This window comes from Camellia sinensis, chromosome 7 (assembly GCF_055761805.1).
Source record: "Camellia sinensis isolate YWXY chromosome 7, ASM5576180v1, whole genome shotgun sequence".
Classification (NCBI taxonomy): domain Eukaryota; kingdom Viridiplantae; phylum Streptophyta; class Magnoliopsida; order Ericales; family Theaceae; genus Camellia; species Camellia sinensis.
Window position 1 is genome coordinate 172,661,533 of NC_138967.1, and position 18,162 is coordinate 172,679,694.

At 38.0% G+C, this 18,162-nt stretch overlaps 1 protein-coding gene across 1 annotated transcript; it reads left to right on the forward strand.

Annotated features, from left to right (window-relative positions):
* The first annotated feature begins 2,384 nt into the window (after positions 1 to 2,384).
* LOC145795444 (ubiquitin-activating enzyme E1 2-like) lies at positions 2,385 to 11,590 on the forward strand. Its single transcript, XM_082879792.1, has 3 exons — positions 2,385 to 2,826; positions 6,620 to 6,837; positions 8,835 to 11,590. Exons 1-3 carry the CDS (start codon positions 2,625 to 2,627, stop codon positions 8,862 to 8,864), a joined length of 450 nt encoding a protein of 149 aa, XP_082735918.1. The 5' UTR covers positions 2,385 to 2,624; the 3' UTR covers positions 8,865 to 11,590.
* The last annotated feature ends 6,572 nt before the right edge of the window (positions 11,591 to 18,162 follow it).

The window sequence follows — 18,162 nt, forward strand, 5'->3', positions numbered from 1 at the left end:
CTGAGGAAAGCTCAAAACATCTCGGCTCAGAATGGTATGACCGAGCTAATTGTTACCACTCTGACCGTGGTGACCGAGCTAACTTCAAGGCTCTTTTTAGACTGAGCTAACTACAAGGCCCTTTTACTCAGCCCTTTCTTACTGCGGCCCACAGAACGGCCCATTACCCAGCTTGGCCCAATTTACTTATAAATTACCCTCTTAGTTTCTATAGAACCAAATGGCAAAACGAAATAAAGATTTTTTTTTTAAAAATGATCTAATTGTCATCCCAGGACCTTCATGTCTGTTCAATTAAGAAAATGTCCGTGCTTCAATTTTCAGGAGTAATGCTATACATTATACAAACAAAAAATTCATTGGCTCATTGTGAACCTTTTACTTCAAAGCAAAACACCATTGAACACATCATTCTTACAAAGTTTTTTGTATGAATAAAATTTTCCAATTTTCAGATTTCTATAAGCACAGGGTTCCAAAAAAAAAGAAGGTAAATTACACTTTGCCCCCCTAAAATTTCATCCATTTCTCACTTTGGCCCTTTAAGTTTAATTTTTCCCACTTTAGCCCTATATGTTTGCAATCCTTCCCACTTTACTCCTAGACTAACTTTCATCCAAAAGACTAACAGAATCTGTCACATCACCAACAGATTAGCTCCATGTGTAATATAAAATATTCACTAAAGATGCAAAAAATAAAAAATAGAAAACAAAAAAAATTGATTTTTTTAGTCTTTAACGAACTTTTTTTCAAATTTATTCATAAACATTATTACGTTATATAAAAACAAATTTAACTAAAAACGGAAAAAATTCACTAAAAATGAAAAAAAATAATAGTAAACTTTTCATTGCAGAATTGACAATACAAGTGTTTAAGTCAGTATATTTTCATTTTTTTTCTTCTTTAGTAAACTTTTTTTTTTTTTAGTTAAATTTGTTTTTATTTTTTTAGGTGCATCTAATCTAGGTGCATATATAATGTAATAATGTTTATGAATAAATTTGAAAAAGAGTTCATTAAAGACAAAAAAAAAAATCAAATTTTTTGTTTTCTATTTTTCATTTTTTTCATCTTTAATGAATTTTTTACATCACACATGGAGCTAATATGTTGACAATATGGCAGATTCTGTTAGGTTTTTGGATGAAAGTTAGTTTATGAGGAAAGTAGAAAGGATTACAAATATGAAGGGCTAAAGTAGAAAAAAATCAAACTTAAAGGGCCAAAATGAAAAATAGGCAAAACTTTAAGGGGCAAAGTTACCCCCCCCCAAAAAAAAAATGCAAATCAACCCATACAACTATGAGGCAAGTTGAAGCTACATTCTTCAAAATTTGAAAACAAATCCGATTCGAATACCTACAACAAAATGCATTGTCGGCGATCAAAATTGGCGACTAAAAAAAATTTAGAAATTGCGACCAAAAATTTTTTTAATCAGCAAAAGTAAAATATTTAGCTACTAATATTTTTTAGTCGGAGTATATTGGTTATTGGCGACTAAAAAAAAAATTAGTCACCAAAAATTCTAGAATTGGTGACAAAAAAAAAATTTAATCGCCGTATATTGAGTTTTGGCTACTAAAACTAGTTAGTCGCCGAATAGAAAATAAAAAATTATTTTTTACCTTTGGCGACCAAACTTTGAGTCGCCAAAAGTTTATTTTCAGCAACAAAAAATAATTTTGGTCGCCGTATATTGAGTTTTGGCTACTAAAATCATTTAGTCGCTAATTGGAAAATAAAAAATTATTTTTTACCTTTGGCGACCAAAATTTTAGTCGCCAAAAGTTTATTTTCAGGGACAAAAAGTAATTTTGGTCGCCGTATATTGAGTTTTGGCTACTAAAACCATTTAGTCGCCAATTGGAAAATAAAAAATTATTTTTTACCTTTGGCGACCAAAATTTTAGTAGCCAAAAGTTTATTTTCAAGGACAAAAAGTAATTTTGGTCGCCGTATATTGAGTTTTGGCTACTAAAACCATTTAGTCGCCAATTGGAAAATAAAAAATTATTTTTTACCTTTGGCGACCAAAATTTTAGTCGCCAAAAGTTTATTTTCAATGACCATAAATAATTTTGGTCGCCGTATATTGAGTTTTGGCTACTAAAACCATTTAGTCGCTTATTGGAAAATAAAAAAATTACTTTTTACTTTTGGCGACTAAAATTTTAGTCGTCAAAAATTTATTTTTAGCCACGAAAAATAATTTTAGTCGTCAAAGAACTAAAATTTTTGGAAGGAGACATTTCAAATAATTTGGACGGATTTATAAAATACTTTCAGCAACTAAAAAATTTTAGTCGCTAATGATGCAATATATATAGATATTTGGCTTCTAAACCACAAACCAGCGCCTCTTCTCTCTCTCTCTCTCTCTCTTTAGCGTTTCTCTCTCTTCGCTGCTCCTCTCCCCAGCCGCGCCTCCGCCGCTCCCCCTCGCGGTCGCGAGCAACCGGATCACCGATTCACCTAGATTTGCCCTATTTTCTCTCTGTAAAATCTCTCTATATTCGTGTATCTGTCTATCCATCAACGGTGAGACCGACGACATGCCGGAGATTGCAACGACAATGAATCAAGAGTAGGCGAGTCGAAGGAGCGAGGCAACAGTGATGGCGGCAATGATGGGTAAGGTTAATGGTAGCAGTGGTAACGGGAAGGCGCCGATGATGGATTTAGGAGAGAGAAAGTCGCTGGATATCGATGAGGATCTGCACAGCCGCCAGCTCGCCGTGTATGGCTGCGAGACTATGAGACAGCTTTTCGCCTCTAATGTTCTTATCTCAGGAATTAATGGGCTCGGTGCTGAAATTGGTGGGTTGTTATTGATTATGGATTTGCATTGATAGTTAAGATGGCTAATTTAAAACATTTAAACTATTCAATTGATAGATATTGGGAAGTATTTTAAGTATTGAAGTGAAAATGGTGGTCTAAATTTTATATTTCTGTTTAATTGGGTGTTTTTATGCTAGAGATGGGCATTAGGATAAGATATATGCTGGGTTGAAGTGATTATTTTGTTGGGATCTGGGATCCCGCCCAAGACCTTGTAGAAATTATTCCGTGCAGAAAAACATACCCACACTCAAGGAGACACAATATTTAACGTGGTTCGGCCTCAATGCCTACGTCCACGGGAGAGTAGCCGGTTATCACTATAACAATGGAAATATTACAGAAAGATTACAATAGAGGAGGAGCTCACACTCTCCTCACTCACACACTCACCCGTCTCCCTCGCTCACACCGAGGGAGACAGTCTCTCCGCCTCACATATTTCACTCTCTGTGGCTTGCTCTGCTCTCTCTCTCTCACTCTTCAACTCTCCCCTCAACCTCCATTTATACACTAACAGAATAGGGAGAGCTTGGCTGTCCTTGCACATGGCCAGCTCCTTCTCCACATGTTGCAACTTCTTTCACATGGCCAACACATGAGAAAAGATCACCTTTGTGCATTTGTAGGTTGGCAAGCTTGTGCACTCACATGTGAAGGGAATCACCCCTCACATGGGATGATATCCCACAAATCACCCCCTCAGCCCATGTGAGGTGATTCACAACAAAACCTGCTGCCAATCTAGTCACACCCAAATTCAATACAGTTTGCATCTCCTCGCTGAGACGCTGCATCCCTTGAAAGCTAGAGATAATACACCAGAGATACAAGAGGAGGAGGGAATCCTACATCCTCAACTCAACTCACACCACTCTCTGATTTGGAGAGAACCGTTGCTCCTATCTCCTACAAATCTCTTCCACACTTCCTGTCTCGGATGTCTTCAGCATAGTCTACATCTCCTCACTGAGATGCTTGCACCCCCTAAAGCTAGAGATAATACACCAGAGATATAAGAGGAGGAGGGAATCCTACATCCTCAACTCAACTCACACCACTCTCTGATTTGGAGAGAGCCTTTGCTCCTATCTCCCACAAATCTCTTCCACGCTTCTGTCTCGGATGTCTTTACTGAGACGCTATGCTTGAACTTGCGTAACCAAGATATTTTGACACCCCCTGATTGGATGTCCTGCACCCCCTGCTCGGGATATCCTTGCATTACCGTGTAACTCCTTGCAGGATGAACACTGGAGCAACTAGAAAACTTCAGAGTTTGACACATCAACATCCTTAATTTTCCTTGCTCGGAGCTTATTTCTGAACAACCAGCCTTTGCTTTCTGCACTTCAGAACAACTTCCCAGCGATCTCATACGCCCGTTGTCTGTGCTGCAATCCCTGATGTTCGGTTCTGTCTCACTTGTACGTCCGTACTGATGTTTGACAGTTAGCCCTTCTGCCAAGACAACTTCCACCGGTCTGTACAAGTTACCACTATGCAACTCCGTGCATAGTGCTCGCACCCATAGCTTCTGGTCTCCCCGCGTCAAGCTTGCTTGAGAGATCTACATCAACTCTATCATCTGCTGCCATGGAACTAAAGAAACCACCATAGAGAAATAAGACTTGCCACTCCTTGGCACGCACTCTTGCGTTTTACCTGTCTTAATTTCTCTGTCTGGAAGTTCCTGTGAACTGTCAACAACCCGCTGTTGCACACTCTTCTCGCGCCTCTATACGACACTCTAGCGTACCCTTGCACTGTTGCACGTCTGCAATTGTACTTCTGCGCTTAGTATGCTCCTCTGCAACTATTGTTCTACATGTCCACATACCATTAGTACCTACTCGTATACAATAGCTCCAACAGCCATAGTATTTCCCTGAGCCTGTACTGGTTGCCAAATCATCTATCCGTCGATGAATGGTCTTCTCTTTTGATTGAACCAGATCCTCCGACGAACTCCGGAGATAATCATTTCTGCAATCCTCTGATGACCCCTGACCAATCTTGATCTCCCTCGATCTGCCATTTAATCAAGCCTGATCTCTTCTGGTCTTCAATGATCTATCTCAATCTGTATCTGGTTGTCCAATCTGGTCAGAATCTGCCCATTCTAACCTCTTCAGTGAATCCGCAGCGTTCCACAATATCCAGCAACCTTCCTTCGAGTATTGAAGATGACAAACACCCATGTTTTGACAATCTTTCCAAACCGTTCAGAATTTCACTATTCTGACCTCGCGGTTGCGTCCGGAGCGGTCCGTTTAGCTAGAACCAATCTTTGCTGCATTTTCGGGGACCTCACTGAAAACTATCCCCGAAAGCTGGGCCACACCACAATTTTCTGAAAATTCTGGGCCAAATTGCAATTTTTAGAAGTTCAGGGAATATTCCGTGTACTAATAGAATATTCCGTCCACTGTCCCTAACGCCGTCTGCCACTTTAATCTGCCTTCTTTTTACAGAAACTCCGTCTTCAAAATCTGACCGTACGGATGTGTCCGGAATACTCCAAATAGTTGAAAACCACTATTGGATCGCCAAAAACGGACTTCAAATGGCTTAGATCTAAGCCAAAACATTTTGTACGCCTCAGATCTGCGGCTGTACCTTCGCCGCAAAGCACTAGATCCCTCCTCTGTATGCTGACGTGGCAGATGACTGTGCTGCCACATGGTGGCAACTTACTGACGTGGCGATGGCAGACTGTCACGTGTCGCTGACGTGCACTGGCACGTGTCGCTGACCTGTCTGCCACGTGTCGATGACCTGGCTGTTGACGCTGCTGCTGACGGGGCTGCCACGTAGATGACACGTGGCGGTGATTATGACACGTCGCTGCTGACGTGGGTCCACATGGCGTGCGCGTAGGCCTGGCGCGTGTCATGGACGCGCGTCTGCTCAGTCACCTTCTTCCTCTCGCCGCGCGTGTGGCGCGTGCCTGAGACTGGGCCGACACGCCGACTGCCTTCACGGCGTGTGGAGGCGCGTGCCAAGACTGGGCCTCACGCGCCTTATTTAGGAGGCGCGTGACGGCGCGTGGTACCTCCTCTGGGTGTCTGCTTTATATGGTTGGACTCCTCTTCTGGAGCCCTTGCTCCTGGTGTGCTCAAAACCTGATTTCGAGCAACTTGATTTCTGGGCAGTTTCAAACAACACGCTGTTTTTGTTCCGAAACGCCACCAACGAGGCTCTGATACCAATTGTTGGGATCTGGGATCCCGCCCAAGACCTTGTAGAAATTATTCCGTGCAGAAAAACATACCCACACTCAAGGAGACACAATATTTAACGTGGTTCGGCCTCAATGCCTACGTCCACGGGAGAGTAGCCGGTTATTACTATAACAATGGAAATATTACAGAAAGATTACAATAGAGGAGGAGCTCACACTCTCCTCACTCACACACTCACCCGTCTCCCTCGCTCACACCGAGGGAGACGGTCTCTCCGCCTCACATATTTCACTCTCTGTGGCTTGCTCTGCTCTCTCTCTCTCACTCTTCAACTCTCCCCTCAACCTCCATTTATACACTAACAGAATAGGGAGAGCTTGGTTGTCCTTGGACATGGCCAGCTCCTTCTCCACATGTTGCAACTTCTTTCACATGGCCAACACATGAGAAAAGATCACCTTTGTGCATTTGTAGGTTGGCAAGCTTGTGCACTCACATGTGAAGGGAATCACCCCTCACATGGGATGATATCCCACATATTTGACCTGCTGATTTTGATGAAATGGGGCATGTGCATCTTGCAGCAAAGAACCTTGTTCTTGCTGGTATCAAGTCTGTGACCTTGCATGATGAGGGAATTGTGGAGTTGTGGGACTTATCCAGCAATTTTATCTTTTCTAAGGATGATGTGGGGAAGAATCGAGCCTTTGCTTCTGTCCAAAAACTGCAAGAACTGAACAATTCTGTGGTTATTTCAACTTTAACAACTGAATTGACTAAGGAACAACTTTTTGATTTTCAGGTATAGCGCTTTTAGCAATTGCTGGGTCTAATTATTCTGTTTATTTGATTACAAGTTTTTTTTTTATTGCTTTGATATTTGGAATTTCGTATATAGTACATATCTATTAATAATTAAATGTGCACCCTTATAAGCACTGTTTAGTGTTATCGTTAACTGTTTCAGAAAGAGAAGAAAAATATGATTTTTCTGACTTCATTTGGGCTTGTGATTCTAGAACTAATGTGGATACCGATTTTAGATTAACTGTCTCTGTCTAGTTTGTTCTTGTAGTTTTGTAGTGTACTATGCGATTTGGTAAAGCCTACAAAACAATCAAATGCTCTAGTCTCTTCTATGCATGTGTAGTGTCCAAAAGGAGTGTGGCCACCATCAACATGCCAAAACATGCTCAGTTGGAGTGTCTTTATATATATAAGTATATATTGTAAACATTTTTAAAGCCTAGTTGCTCTAGTATGCTGATAGATTTTGTACTCGATCATGTTCGGTTGGGATTTAGTGATGCTGCTGCGCGGATTGCGTAGCAGCAACTGTTGTGCGTGAAAATGGGCCCATTTCAAGGCCCATTTTGATAATCCAAACCGTTCACATTTTAGAATACATCAAGTAGAACATGCCTGCAAAAAATTAAGTTAATCGGACATCGTTTACCTATTCATCCACTCACATTTGTATTCATTTTAATACTTTAATTTACAATTATTATTTATTTTTATATAGATACAAATGTGAGTAGATGAATGAGTAAACGATATCCGGTTTGGATTATCAAAATGGGCCCTGAAATGGGCCCATTTTGACGCACAACGATTGCTGCTGCGCAATCCGCGCAGCAACATCACTAAATCCTGTTGGTTGATTGTGATGAGCCCCATATTTTGTAGCTATGATGATTTCTCGAGCTGCAAGGACTGTGCATAGATATGGGCATTGCTGCACTTTGGCATGCATTGCATTATTGTCCTTGCTTAAGGTATTTATTGGGGAACCCAGTACAATTAGGTGTCAAAGGTGCTACTTTGTATTTTCTGGTATGTTGGAATATGCAGAAATGGCTTTCTATCAACACTAAAAGAGCATATATAATTTATTAATCTATTCTAATATTCTATTCACTACTTTATCTTGGATTGAACCGAGTGCTGAAAGGGGATTTGTGCAGGGCCACAAGTTATTGGTTAAAAAGTTTGTTGTTAATTATCAATCACTGAATATTCTTTTATTAATCTTACAATGTCTAAGTATTCGTACAGGTAGAATATGCAAGAGCCAAACTAGAAAGTTTGTTATTGCACTCCACGAGCTTTGTTAGTTGTAACCTTCTTGGTTTCCTCATTTTTGACATTGTTTCTTCTATATTCACTATATTGTTTCAAATGTTTTCTGTGTTAGTGGGACCTAATTGTGCTTGTATCCGTATAATCTTGATAGGATTATATGCAGAGTATAATATATCTAAATTATTAATTTTAATTTTAGAATAGTTATAATTTGCAAAGTATAATATATCTAAATTATTAATTTTATAATTGTTATAATTTGAAACGTCAATTTTATAATTGTTGTAGTCGTCCAAAAGGAATGGTTTCTCCTGTCAGTACAATTCTAAAATGAGTTTTACTCTTTCAAATACATTAGTAGTTCAACTATTCCTCATCATTACCATGCATGTGTCACCTGAATGTGTGCAATGCATGTATATAATTCCAAATCATTATTCTTTGTTTGTGCTGATACATGTGTAGTTTGCCATGAATTTCTATTGTCTGTTGCACCTTCTGCTCACCAATTGTTTGATGCAATGCCTAAATGAAGCTTACACTTTGGTGTTTGTTAATAGAAACAAAATGTCTATAATAAAATTAAAATATATTCTTAAGTAGTAGAACTTGGCTGCCAGTGATTGATAAGTGTAAACAAAGACTTGCTTTTTGGAAGAGAAGATATCTATCCTTTGCAGGTCGACTGACCATGATTAAGTCTGTTCTTGCCAGCTTACCTATTTTTTATCTCTCAATCTTTAAGATGCCTGAGATGGTAGCAAAAAAGATGGAAAGTATCCAGTCTGCTTTTCTTTGGGGTGGCTCAGATCTGAGGAGGAAAGTGCACTTGGTGAAATGGGAGGATGTTTCTAAAAGTAAAAACATAGGAGGGTTGGGTATTAAGAGAATTAGAATTATGAATGTATGCCTTTTACTGAAGTGGTGGTGGAGGTTTGGTACTGAAGAGAATTCTCTTTGGAAGGATGTTATATGTGGTAAGTACAGGGAGTCAGGTTGGGCATGGTTTCCTTCTACTGAGACGGCTAGAAGCTTCTCCAAGACTTGGGCTGACATTATTTACACTGTGGCTTCTAGGGAAAATCTTATGCAATTTTTTTAGGAGCAATGCTGTGGTCAAGATTGGGGATGGCAGAAGAATTAGATTTTGGTCTGATTGTTGGACAGAGGGTGTTTGTCTTAGAGATGAGTTTCCTAGACTATATTCTCTATCAGTTGATAAACAAGGGTCTGTATTCATGTTTCACAGCAATTGAGATGTAGATGGGAATTGGGTGTTTAATTTTAGGAGGCCCCTCTTTGCTTGGGAGGAAGTAGAATTGAGTAGATTGCTAGTGCATCTAAGTAGTTCCCCTTTGCTTAGAGCTAATGTTACTGACTGTCTAACTTGGAATGCTAATACATCTGGATGCTTCAGTGTATCATCTGTCTATCAGTGGTTTGAATTGGGCTTTGGGTCTAATAGTTTGATCTCTAGTTTTTTGTGGAAGACCCCTGCTCCACCAAGAGCACAATTCTTTGGTTGGTTGGTTGGTTTGGAGGGGAAGAATCAAATCTGCTAGTTATTTGCGCAGGATTGGTATCCTAAATGCCAATGTTGATGTTTGCTGTGTTTTCTGCAAAGAAGCGGAGGAAACTATAAACCATGTGTTACTTCACTGCCCTTGTGTATGGCTGATATGGTCTTATTTTGTCAGAGGGTGGGGGATGTAGTGGTCTTAACCAGGTTCGGTTCAGAGTGCTCTTCAGTGGTGGTCTGGTTGTAGAATGAGGCAACTTGAAAAGAAGTTGTGGAGTGTAATACCATATGCTATTTTCTGGTCCATATGGAAACAGAGGAATGACTCTGTGTTCAATGGGGTGGAGCCTAATTTCGTAGCTCTGTGTGAAACCATTGAGGTTCGAATTGCTTTGTGGGTTAAGTCTTATGTCCCAGCTTTGAACTACACTGTCCATGATCTGGTGCATAATCTGCAATAGATTAGAAGGTGCTTGCCTTAGGAGTTTCTGCAGCAGATTGCCCTGGTGGCTTATAGAGTTGGAAGTCAATATAGGATTGGAATTATGGTGTCTTTTTGCAGCTCAACAGGGTATCAGCACTTTAGGTTCTGGTGTGTTTTCAAATCAGCATGTTAGATGCTGGTGGTCTGTTGTTCTGGTCTTGCTGATTAGCCTTGGGGTGTTCTGGTTGTATGCTGCTGGTGTGCTCTGGTTGTTTGGGTTTTTTTCTCCTTGCTGTGATGTTTGGACTGGGTCATTTATGGGGGATGTTCTGTATTGGTGTGTTCTGTATCTAGGTGTTGTTCAGTATCTATGTGTTCAACTCTGTGTTGCTGTCTTGCTGGTACTCTATGTTCTGTATTGGTGTGTTCTATGGAAACTGCTGGGGCTATTCTTCTTGGCAGAGTGGGATTGATTTTCTAGGGGATTTTCTCTGCTTACTAACCTGATCTGTTCTGTTCAATTTGGTTTAATTCTGTAGCTTATGCTCATATGTTGAGTTTTGACATCAATGTAGAATAATTGTTTGGTACCATCAGCTGGATCTCTATTTCAGGGTTGTTGGTTTGTTAATTGGAAGTGATGTTGGGTGGAGTTCGTGGTAAAAGGGTAAATGGTGTGGTCCCTAGTGTGTTGTTGTAGAGGGTCATTGGTCTGATGCGGGACTGTATGCTCAGGTTCACAAGGGTCATCAGGTGGCCTCCTGTGTGTTTGGGATCCTGGAGAATTCCAGATGTCGGGTTGCTACAGCAATAGAAGCTGTAGTCGGAGTTATGGGTAACTTGCTCAAGTTATAAAGTCATGAAGCTATGCTGCCACTGAATTTGTATTTGGATGATTTGTGTGAGAGGTTTAGCAGCAATAGTATTATGCCATGGTCTTGGTAGATAACCTGCAAGAATCTGGTGTGCTGATCTGTGCTGCTGGTCTAGGTGAAAGGAATGCTCTTGATAGGATTAAAATCTGATTTGCTTTTGATGTGCAGTTGCCTTATGTTTTGATCTCTTCATTGTTGGCGGTTGCTGCTGCTATGGATTTTGTCCTGTTTCTTAATGGATTGAGGCTGATGTTTAGGAGTCTACTGTTGGTTGGTTGCTGGTCTGCTGTGTGGTTTTGGAGTCTGTTTGGTGTATGAGGATGATTGGAGGTTGCAAATAGGTGGTCAGAGGTTAACTGGTGTATCCTGTAGGAAGTTGGTTTGCTCGGTGCTGATTTTAGGACTGATTTTAGTTGGTCTGTTATGTTTGCTCTTATTGTTGTTGGTTCTTTGTTGTTTTTTCTCTCTTTCTTTTTGGTTCTTTTGATTGGTTCCTCACTAATCATGGGTTAAGTGCTAGCAAAGGATTATGCTTCCTTATCGGTGCCAACCTAGTTGGGATTGGTCAGGTTAGTTATGATGTTATTTGCACTTCTCTTCTTTGTTGATGTAAGTTTACGCATGTATCTTACTTTCTTCATCAATAAAGTTTTTTTTTGCTGATAAATATATATATATATATATATTCTTAAGTTTTATTGGGCGTGCTTTCAGGCACGCGTTATTTCTAGTATATATATATATATACATATTCTGAAATTTTTATGAATGTTTTTTGAAATTGTTGGCCTCTCATAAATTTTTTTATGAATAATGGTCTCATAAATTCATTCCACAATGTTTATAATGTTTCTTTTGATAGTTCCAATTCAATAATTAAGAAGAATGATTAGAACTTGTAGATTGATGCTGGAAAGATTATGGTGAGGAGAGAGAATATAGAGACCGCCGTGAGGAGTGTGATGGATGGCGGTGATGATGACAGATAAGGCTAAAGTGTTGGGAGAGATGGCATTGAAAGCTGTTAAAAAAGGTGGATCATCTCATAGAAATTTGACGGTGTTGATTGAAGAGCTTGAGCAACTAAGAGATCAAAAGGCTAAGGATGCTTGAGGGTTATTACGTTGTCTATGTCTCTATTTTTCACTGCTTATTACATTTTGTGACGATCCTGCCACGTATAATATTTTTATATTTGGTTAATTAAGGAGATTTGGGATTTTAACTAGTCGTTATCCTAATTTAATTTGGGATTTATGAGAATTGTGGAATCTAATTCACATATGATTCTATTAAAGATTTATTTTGAAATTAGAAATTAAGGGTCCAAATGGCTTAAGGAAGTGAAATTAAGAAGTTGAATCAATCAAATTTTAATTACGGACCCATTTAGGAGTTTAATAATATTCGATTCAGTTTAGTAAAATTGAGATTCGATTAATTAGATCCGAATTGAAGTTAATAAAGTTAATTAAATTATGAGGATTGAGAATTGTGATTATTACGAATTAAATTTATTTATGGGGTGTCTAATTTGAAAATGTAATTTAATTGACAGAAATTTGGAGTCTGATCAGAAATTGAAGGACTAAATGATTTGAGAAACCAAAATTGATGATGACAATAAGTTTAATTTAATATTTAGAGTCTTTTGAGAGTTTGATTAAAAATCTGATTCGGATTGATAAATTTAAATATAATTAATTGGGCTCTAAAGGAAGTCAAATTAGACTAATTAAGTGAGATTTGTGATTAGCCATGATTGATTTAATTATGTGTTAATCAAGATTTATTAAGACTAAGTGATGGTAAATTAATCCTAAATATAAATTAAATTATGGAAGAATCTAAAATTAAGGATGGGAGTGGGAGTGGGAGTGGGAGTGGGTGTGGGTGTGGGTGTGGGTGTGGGTGTATTGAGCAAACTAGTGGGTGTGGGTGTGGGTGTATTGAGCAAACTAGTGGGTGTGTATGTATGAGAGTGTTGTGCTGAAATATTTTTTTTGTGTGTGTGTGTGTGTGTTGACGTGTGTGTGTGCACGTGTAAGGCTGAGGGCAAAAAGGGTGAGTATGTATTTTGTAGTGTGCTGGAACTCCAAAAGGTTTACGTTCTTCTAACTCAAATATTGTCCTGAGAAAAGAATTAAGGGGAGAGAGAGAGAGAGAGAGAGAGCTTCATTACCTATATATATAGAGATACATATTGTAGTCATCTTGCTGGAGAAAATCGTGGAGAAGGAAGAAAGGAAGAATAAAGAAGAAGAGGGTTTTGTAGGATATCAAAATTGAAGTTAAAAATTATGAAAAAATCATCTTAAGGTAAGAAATTTCATTCACTTTCTAGTGTTGTTTAAATAATCTAAACAAAAATTGATTCAAGGTGAATTTTGAAAGGATTAAAAATGAAGATTTGAAAATTGATTATATAAATTGATAGGAATTGAGTTTTGCATCAAAAATCAAGTTAGGTTGAAGAATATGAGTTATGATTCTTTAAATTTGTCAAATTTGAGTTCAATTTTGAGAATCATTCTTAAATTGAGTTCTATGAATTACATGCAACAAGAAATGTTTGAAGATTGGATACATGCAATAGAGTATATAAATGATTTTGAAGAAAAAGTTATAAAAATCACGAGTTCATGAAATTATTGGTTTAATGATCAATTTGATAGTTGTTTTGGAGATTGAGATTTGGGTTAATCTAGGTTTGAATGTGATGTAAAAATTGGAGATTTTGGTGTTAAGAAATTTATATGTTGAAATTGATTTGATAAATGGTGGATTGGGTATCTCTATGTTCTATAAACGATTTTGGAGGAATTTTATTAATGATTGAAGTAGTTTACCTAAGTTGTTGAGTTTATGAAAATGTTGATTTTTGACTTTTGTGGTTTAATTGATGGTGGTATTGTGCATATAAATTGGTTAGATATTTAAAAAGGTTAATAACTCAAAAATGTACAAAGGATAGGTGTTGTGGAGATTGGATAAGAAGTATGTTTGGGTGACTTGAAGTTGGAAGAGTTCTTTAGCTTGTTATTCCATAGCATGTCTTTTTAGGATCAATTTTGTAGATGTTGTAATTTTCATTGAAAGCTTTTCCTTAATTTTAGATCCTATTTATTAATTGTTAGAATTAGAGGAAAGCGTCTCTACACCTCTTGGGAATTAAATCGTAGAGTTTCAAATCTACGCTTTTGCTATTTTGGAGATGAGTATACTTACCATGGAAATTTACCTTATCTCTATCTTTAATACAAAGTTTGAAAATATTTTTGAATTAAAGGAAGTAACACATTTCATCATGATATATGTATAAGAAGAAAATCTATAAATTTATTGAGGTCAAATGTTGAGTTTAAATAAATATATGATTTCATTTGTATAATGAAGCAATAATTTTTATGAGAATTTATTTAAGTTGAGTCCTTCAAAGTTTATGATGATGATAATTAAATGACAATGAAACGTCATGCGAGAGTATTTATTTTTATTGATCATATAACCGAATATAGACTTTGGGGCCAAAAGGGCCGAAATGCTTTGGGGTCTTGGGGACCGAAATGTTTTAAGGACCATAAGGGTCGTTGTACATAAGGGGTCCTAGGGACCAAAACATTAAAATGAGAATTGAAGTGCTACGATGACATAAGTTATGTTCCTATGGTTATGTTTTGGGTCATGGTACCGTCACCACCTAAGTCGCGAGGTAACGCGACCCTAAGGCTATGTAGTGGTTCGTATGATGGACATGAAATCTTGATGTATTGAAAAGTTGTATTTTTGTTTACTTTCCTTATTCAAATGTATTTTTCCTGCATTATGAGATTCTTTGGAAAAGTCTTGATAAAGGTTCATGCAAAATTTTCTCAATTTTTATAAATTTCAGTCCAATTAAGCTGTTGTTTTTATTATCTTATTTTGAACCCAATTGGAAGGAGCAAGCTTTATAACTCTATGGGCTTGATGTACTCATTAGGCTCTAGCTCATTCTTTTTTTTAATTAATTTTTTTTTTCAGATTCCTAGACTTTTGTGTGGCTCGCCTCAACTTAGAAAATTAGAGTTTCTGGAGGATCAAATGTGAACATCTAGTAGTTGAAGTTTTGCTTAGGGTCACTCTAGGATGTAGTTTTATCCTTTGTTTTATGAAGTAGGTTGATTGTGAATATTTACTTTGTGAAGTTGGATGTATTGATGGATTCACGAATAGTATGTTTTATTTTGGGGGTAGTGGTGCATGGAAACTATCTTAGTAGCATGATGATATTTTTGTCTTTGAATGGATCATCTCATATATGTTGGCCAATTGAAGGGTCATATGCACTATTGGTGATGTGATATAAGAATTATACAGGTGATTATTGTGTACAGGTGTTATAGCGTTGAAGTGCGCCCTCTTGGCATGGGTTGCCTTGCCGAGACTGGGTTGTGACAATTTTGTTGAAATAAGGCATTCGAATGGCTTTTAATAGTTAAATTTTGTATATGGTTGGAAATTGAATGCTACAAGTTGTGGAGAAATATTTTTATTGAATGGTTGAGAATTGAATGAATGAATGAATAATTTTGTATATGCACAGGTTTCAGGTAGCGTAAAAAATATTACAAAACAAATTATAAAAACTAAATGAGATCTTTTGGCGACTAAACAAATATCACAGATTGGGTTTTGGTTACTAAAATTTTAGTCGCCAATTGTGAAAAAGTAAAACTTTTGGCTACTAAACTTTTAGTCGCCAATTGTAATAAGGAAACTTTTGGCTACTAAATGTTTAGTCGCCAATTCTCAAAAAGTGAAACTTCTAACTACCAAAAATTTAGTCGCCAAACATACATGCTCAATTGGCTACTAAATAATTTAGTCGCTAAAAGTAAAAATACATATATTTAATTATTTTTAAAAACAATATGGCGACTAAAGTTTTAGTCGCCAATAGGTCACTTTTGACTACCAAAAAATTTTTAATCGCCGACTGTTTCCCCGACAATCTATTGGCAACCAAACGGGCGACCAAATATATTAGTCAGCAAAAGTGATTGGCGACTAAAATAAGGCTTTTTGGCGACTAAAATTCGAATCACAACAAATTTAAAACAAGGTTCATGATTTCTCAATAAACGGCAGGTAAAATTTTAAATCTAAGATCAGGAACTTTCAACAGTAAAGCAACAAACACCATGTGTGCATAAAACTATTAAACAAGACAGATTAAAGTTTATAACTAACTAACTACATCCTCTTAGAATCCTCAAACTTCTAGGTGAGGTCGTTTTTTATGTTTTCAAACTTTTTTACGTTATTCAAGGAATTTCACATATTCATTCTTTTTTTCTTTTCTTTTTTTTCGTTCATTTTCCAGAAACAGAGGTAAAAATGGAGATCAAAACGAAGACAAATAATAATAACGAGAATAAGCATGGCATCGGGAAGAGAGAAGAGAATGGGAAGGAAGAGGCCGCCGATGATACCGGGACCTAGAATCTCCAGCAAGAGTTCGCTGGAGCTGGAAAGGTAGGTGGCGGCGAGAAACATTAGGTAGCCATAGATGAGAACGAGGAAGATACGGTGGTGGTGCAGGGCAAGAAGCCGTAGGTCTGGTCGCAGGAGTCAGACGTGCCGAGGAGGAGGAGCGGCGGAGCCTGGAAACCGTCGTGGAGGCCGTCGGAAACGAGATCGGAAGATGAATGATTGGTGATGAGGCGGCAGTAGGCGGTGGCGGCACTACAGGAAAAAAGGGTTACGGTGGCGTTTTTTTAACGACGTTTCTTTAAACGTCACTATTATTAACATTTAACGGCGTTTTATAAACGCCGCATATTCTTTTAACCAAAACGGCGCCGTTTTATAATAGGAGGCGTTGAAAAACGCCTCCGAATGCGGTGTACCGCACGCCCCTTCTCAATCCTTATTTTGTATCTGGCCCTCTCTCAACCCATACGCATACATCATTTTATCTGAGCCCCCCCTCTCTCTCTCTCTCTCTCTCTCTCTCTCTCTCTCACAACCCTCTCTAAGCTCCATCGAAGCAATTTCGAAGCTCCATCGAAGCTCTAGATCGAACCGATTTCGAAGCTCCGTTGAAGATTCAGTGATTTCCAGCGAAGATTCAGATATTCGAAGCTCCATCGAAGCAATTTCGAAGCTCCAGATCCAACCGATTTCGAAGCTCCGTTGAAGATTCAGTGATTTCCAGCGAAGATTCAGATATTCGAAGCTCCAGATCCAACCGATTTCGAAGCTCCGTTGAAGATTCAGTGATTTCCATCGAAGATTCAGATATTCGAAGCTCCATCGAAGCAATTTCGAAGCTCCATCGAAGCTCCAGATCGAACCGAATTCGAAGCTCCATCGAAGCTTACAGAGCGAGACCACTTCATCATTCTTGGCTGTGATGGCCTGTGGGGGGTATATCATCTGTCCACTATCTCTTTTGCCTTCATTTTAAAACTATTATAAAGTTGATGTTGTTAACAACTGTCAGGTTTTTGGACCAAGTGATGCTATTCAATTCGTTCCCAAGCTGCATAAGGTCAGAATGCATCTTTAACTTCCCAACTTTTGCCCGTTTCATTAGGATTAATGTGGCGTTTATTCTTTTAATTGTAGTTGAATATGTATATTCTCTTCCTGGTTACATAACAGTGAATTTGTCCATTCTCCTCCTAATTTCATTTAAGTGAATATGCACGTAATTGTTGCCCCAACGGTATTCTAGAATAAGGGCCCTGGATGACTAAATTTTTTTTTATGCTTACAATATCACTCTCTTTTTTTTTGTTAGTTAAAATTCAATGTAAATCAAATGGACTGATTCAATTACCAACCTGTTTATTATCTGAGTAGTACACTTGTTTCCTTTCATTCTGACCAAATGCTTTAATACTGTGACTGATATCAGGCCCTGTTTGTTGCAGCTTCTTTGTGCTGAAAACTGATAATCAGAAAGTAGAAGTTAAAAGTATCCCCCCCACATACTTCTGAATAATCATATTTTTTTCAGCTTGTTGAAGCTATGTTTGTGTAGTATGCAAAAACTTTATCAAAACACTCTAAACAAAGTAACCTGCAGTGTTTGTTACAGGCTCCCAAATGGACTCGGGATACATATATATTATATTGCTCTGTAGGATTCTTAGACACCATTTAATGGCCAGGACATTTGACTTTCTGTCATGTCCTATAATTTATTGGCCTACTCATTAATCAAGGTGTTTCACA

Excerpts from the sequence above, each read along its gene's own strand:
- LOC145795444 (XM_082879792.1), top strand. The coding sequence starts at position 2,625 with ATGGCGGCAATGATGGGTAAGGTTAATGGTAGCAGTGGTAACGGGAAG. Across the intron at positions 2,827-6,619 it reads TGGGCTCGGTGCTGAAATTG|CAAAGAACCTTGTTCTTGCT; the intron begins GTGGGTTGTTAT and ends TGCATCTTGCAG. Across the intron at positions 6,838-8,834 it reads AACAACTTTTTGATTTTCAG|CTTACCTATTTTTTATCTCT; the intron begins GTATAGCGCTTT and ends TGTTCTTGCCAG.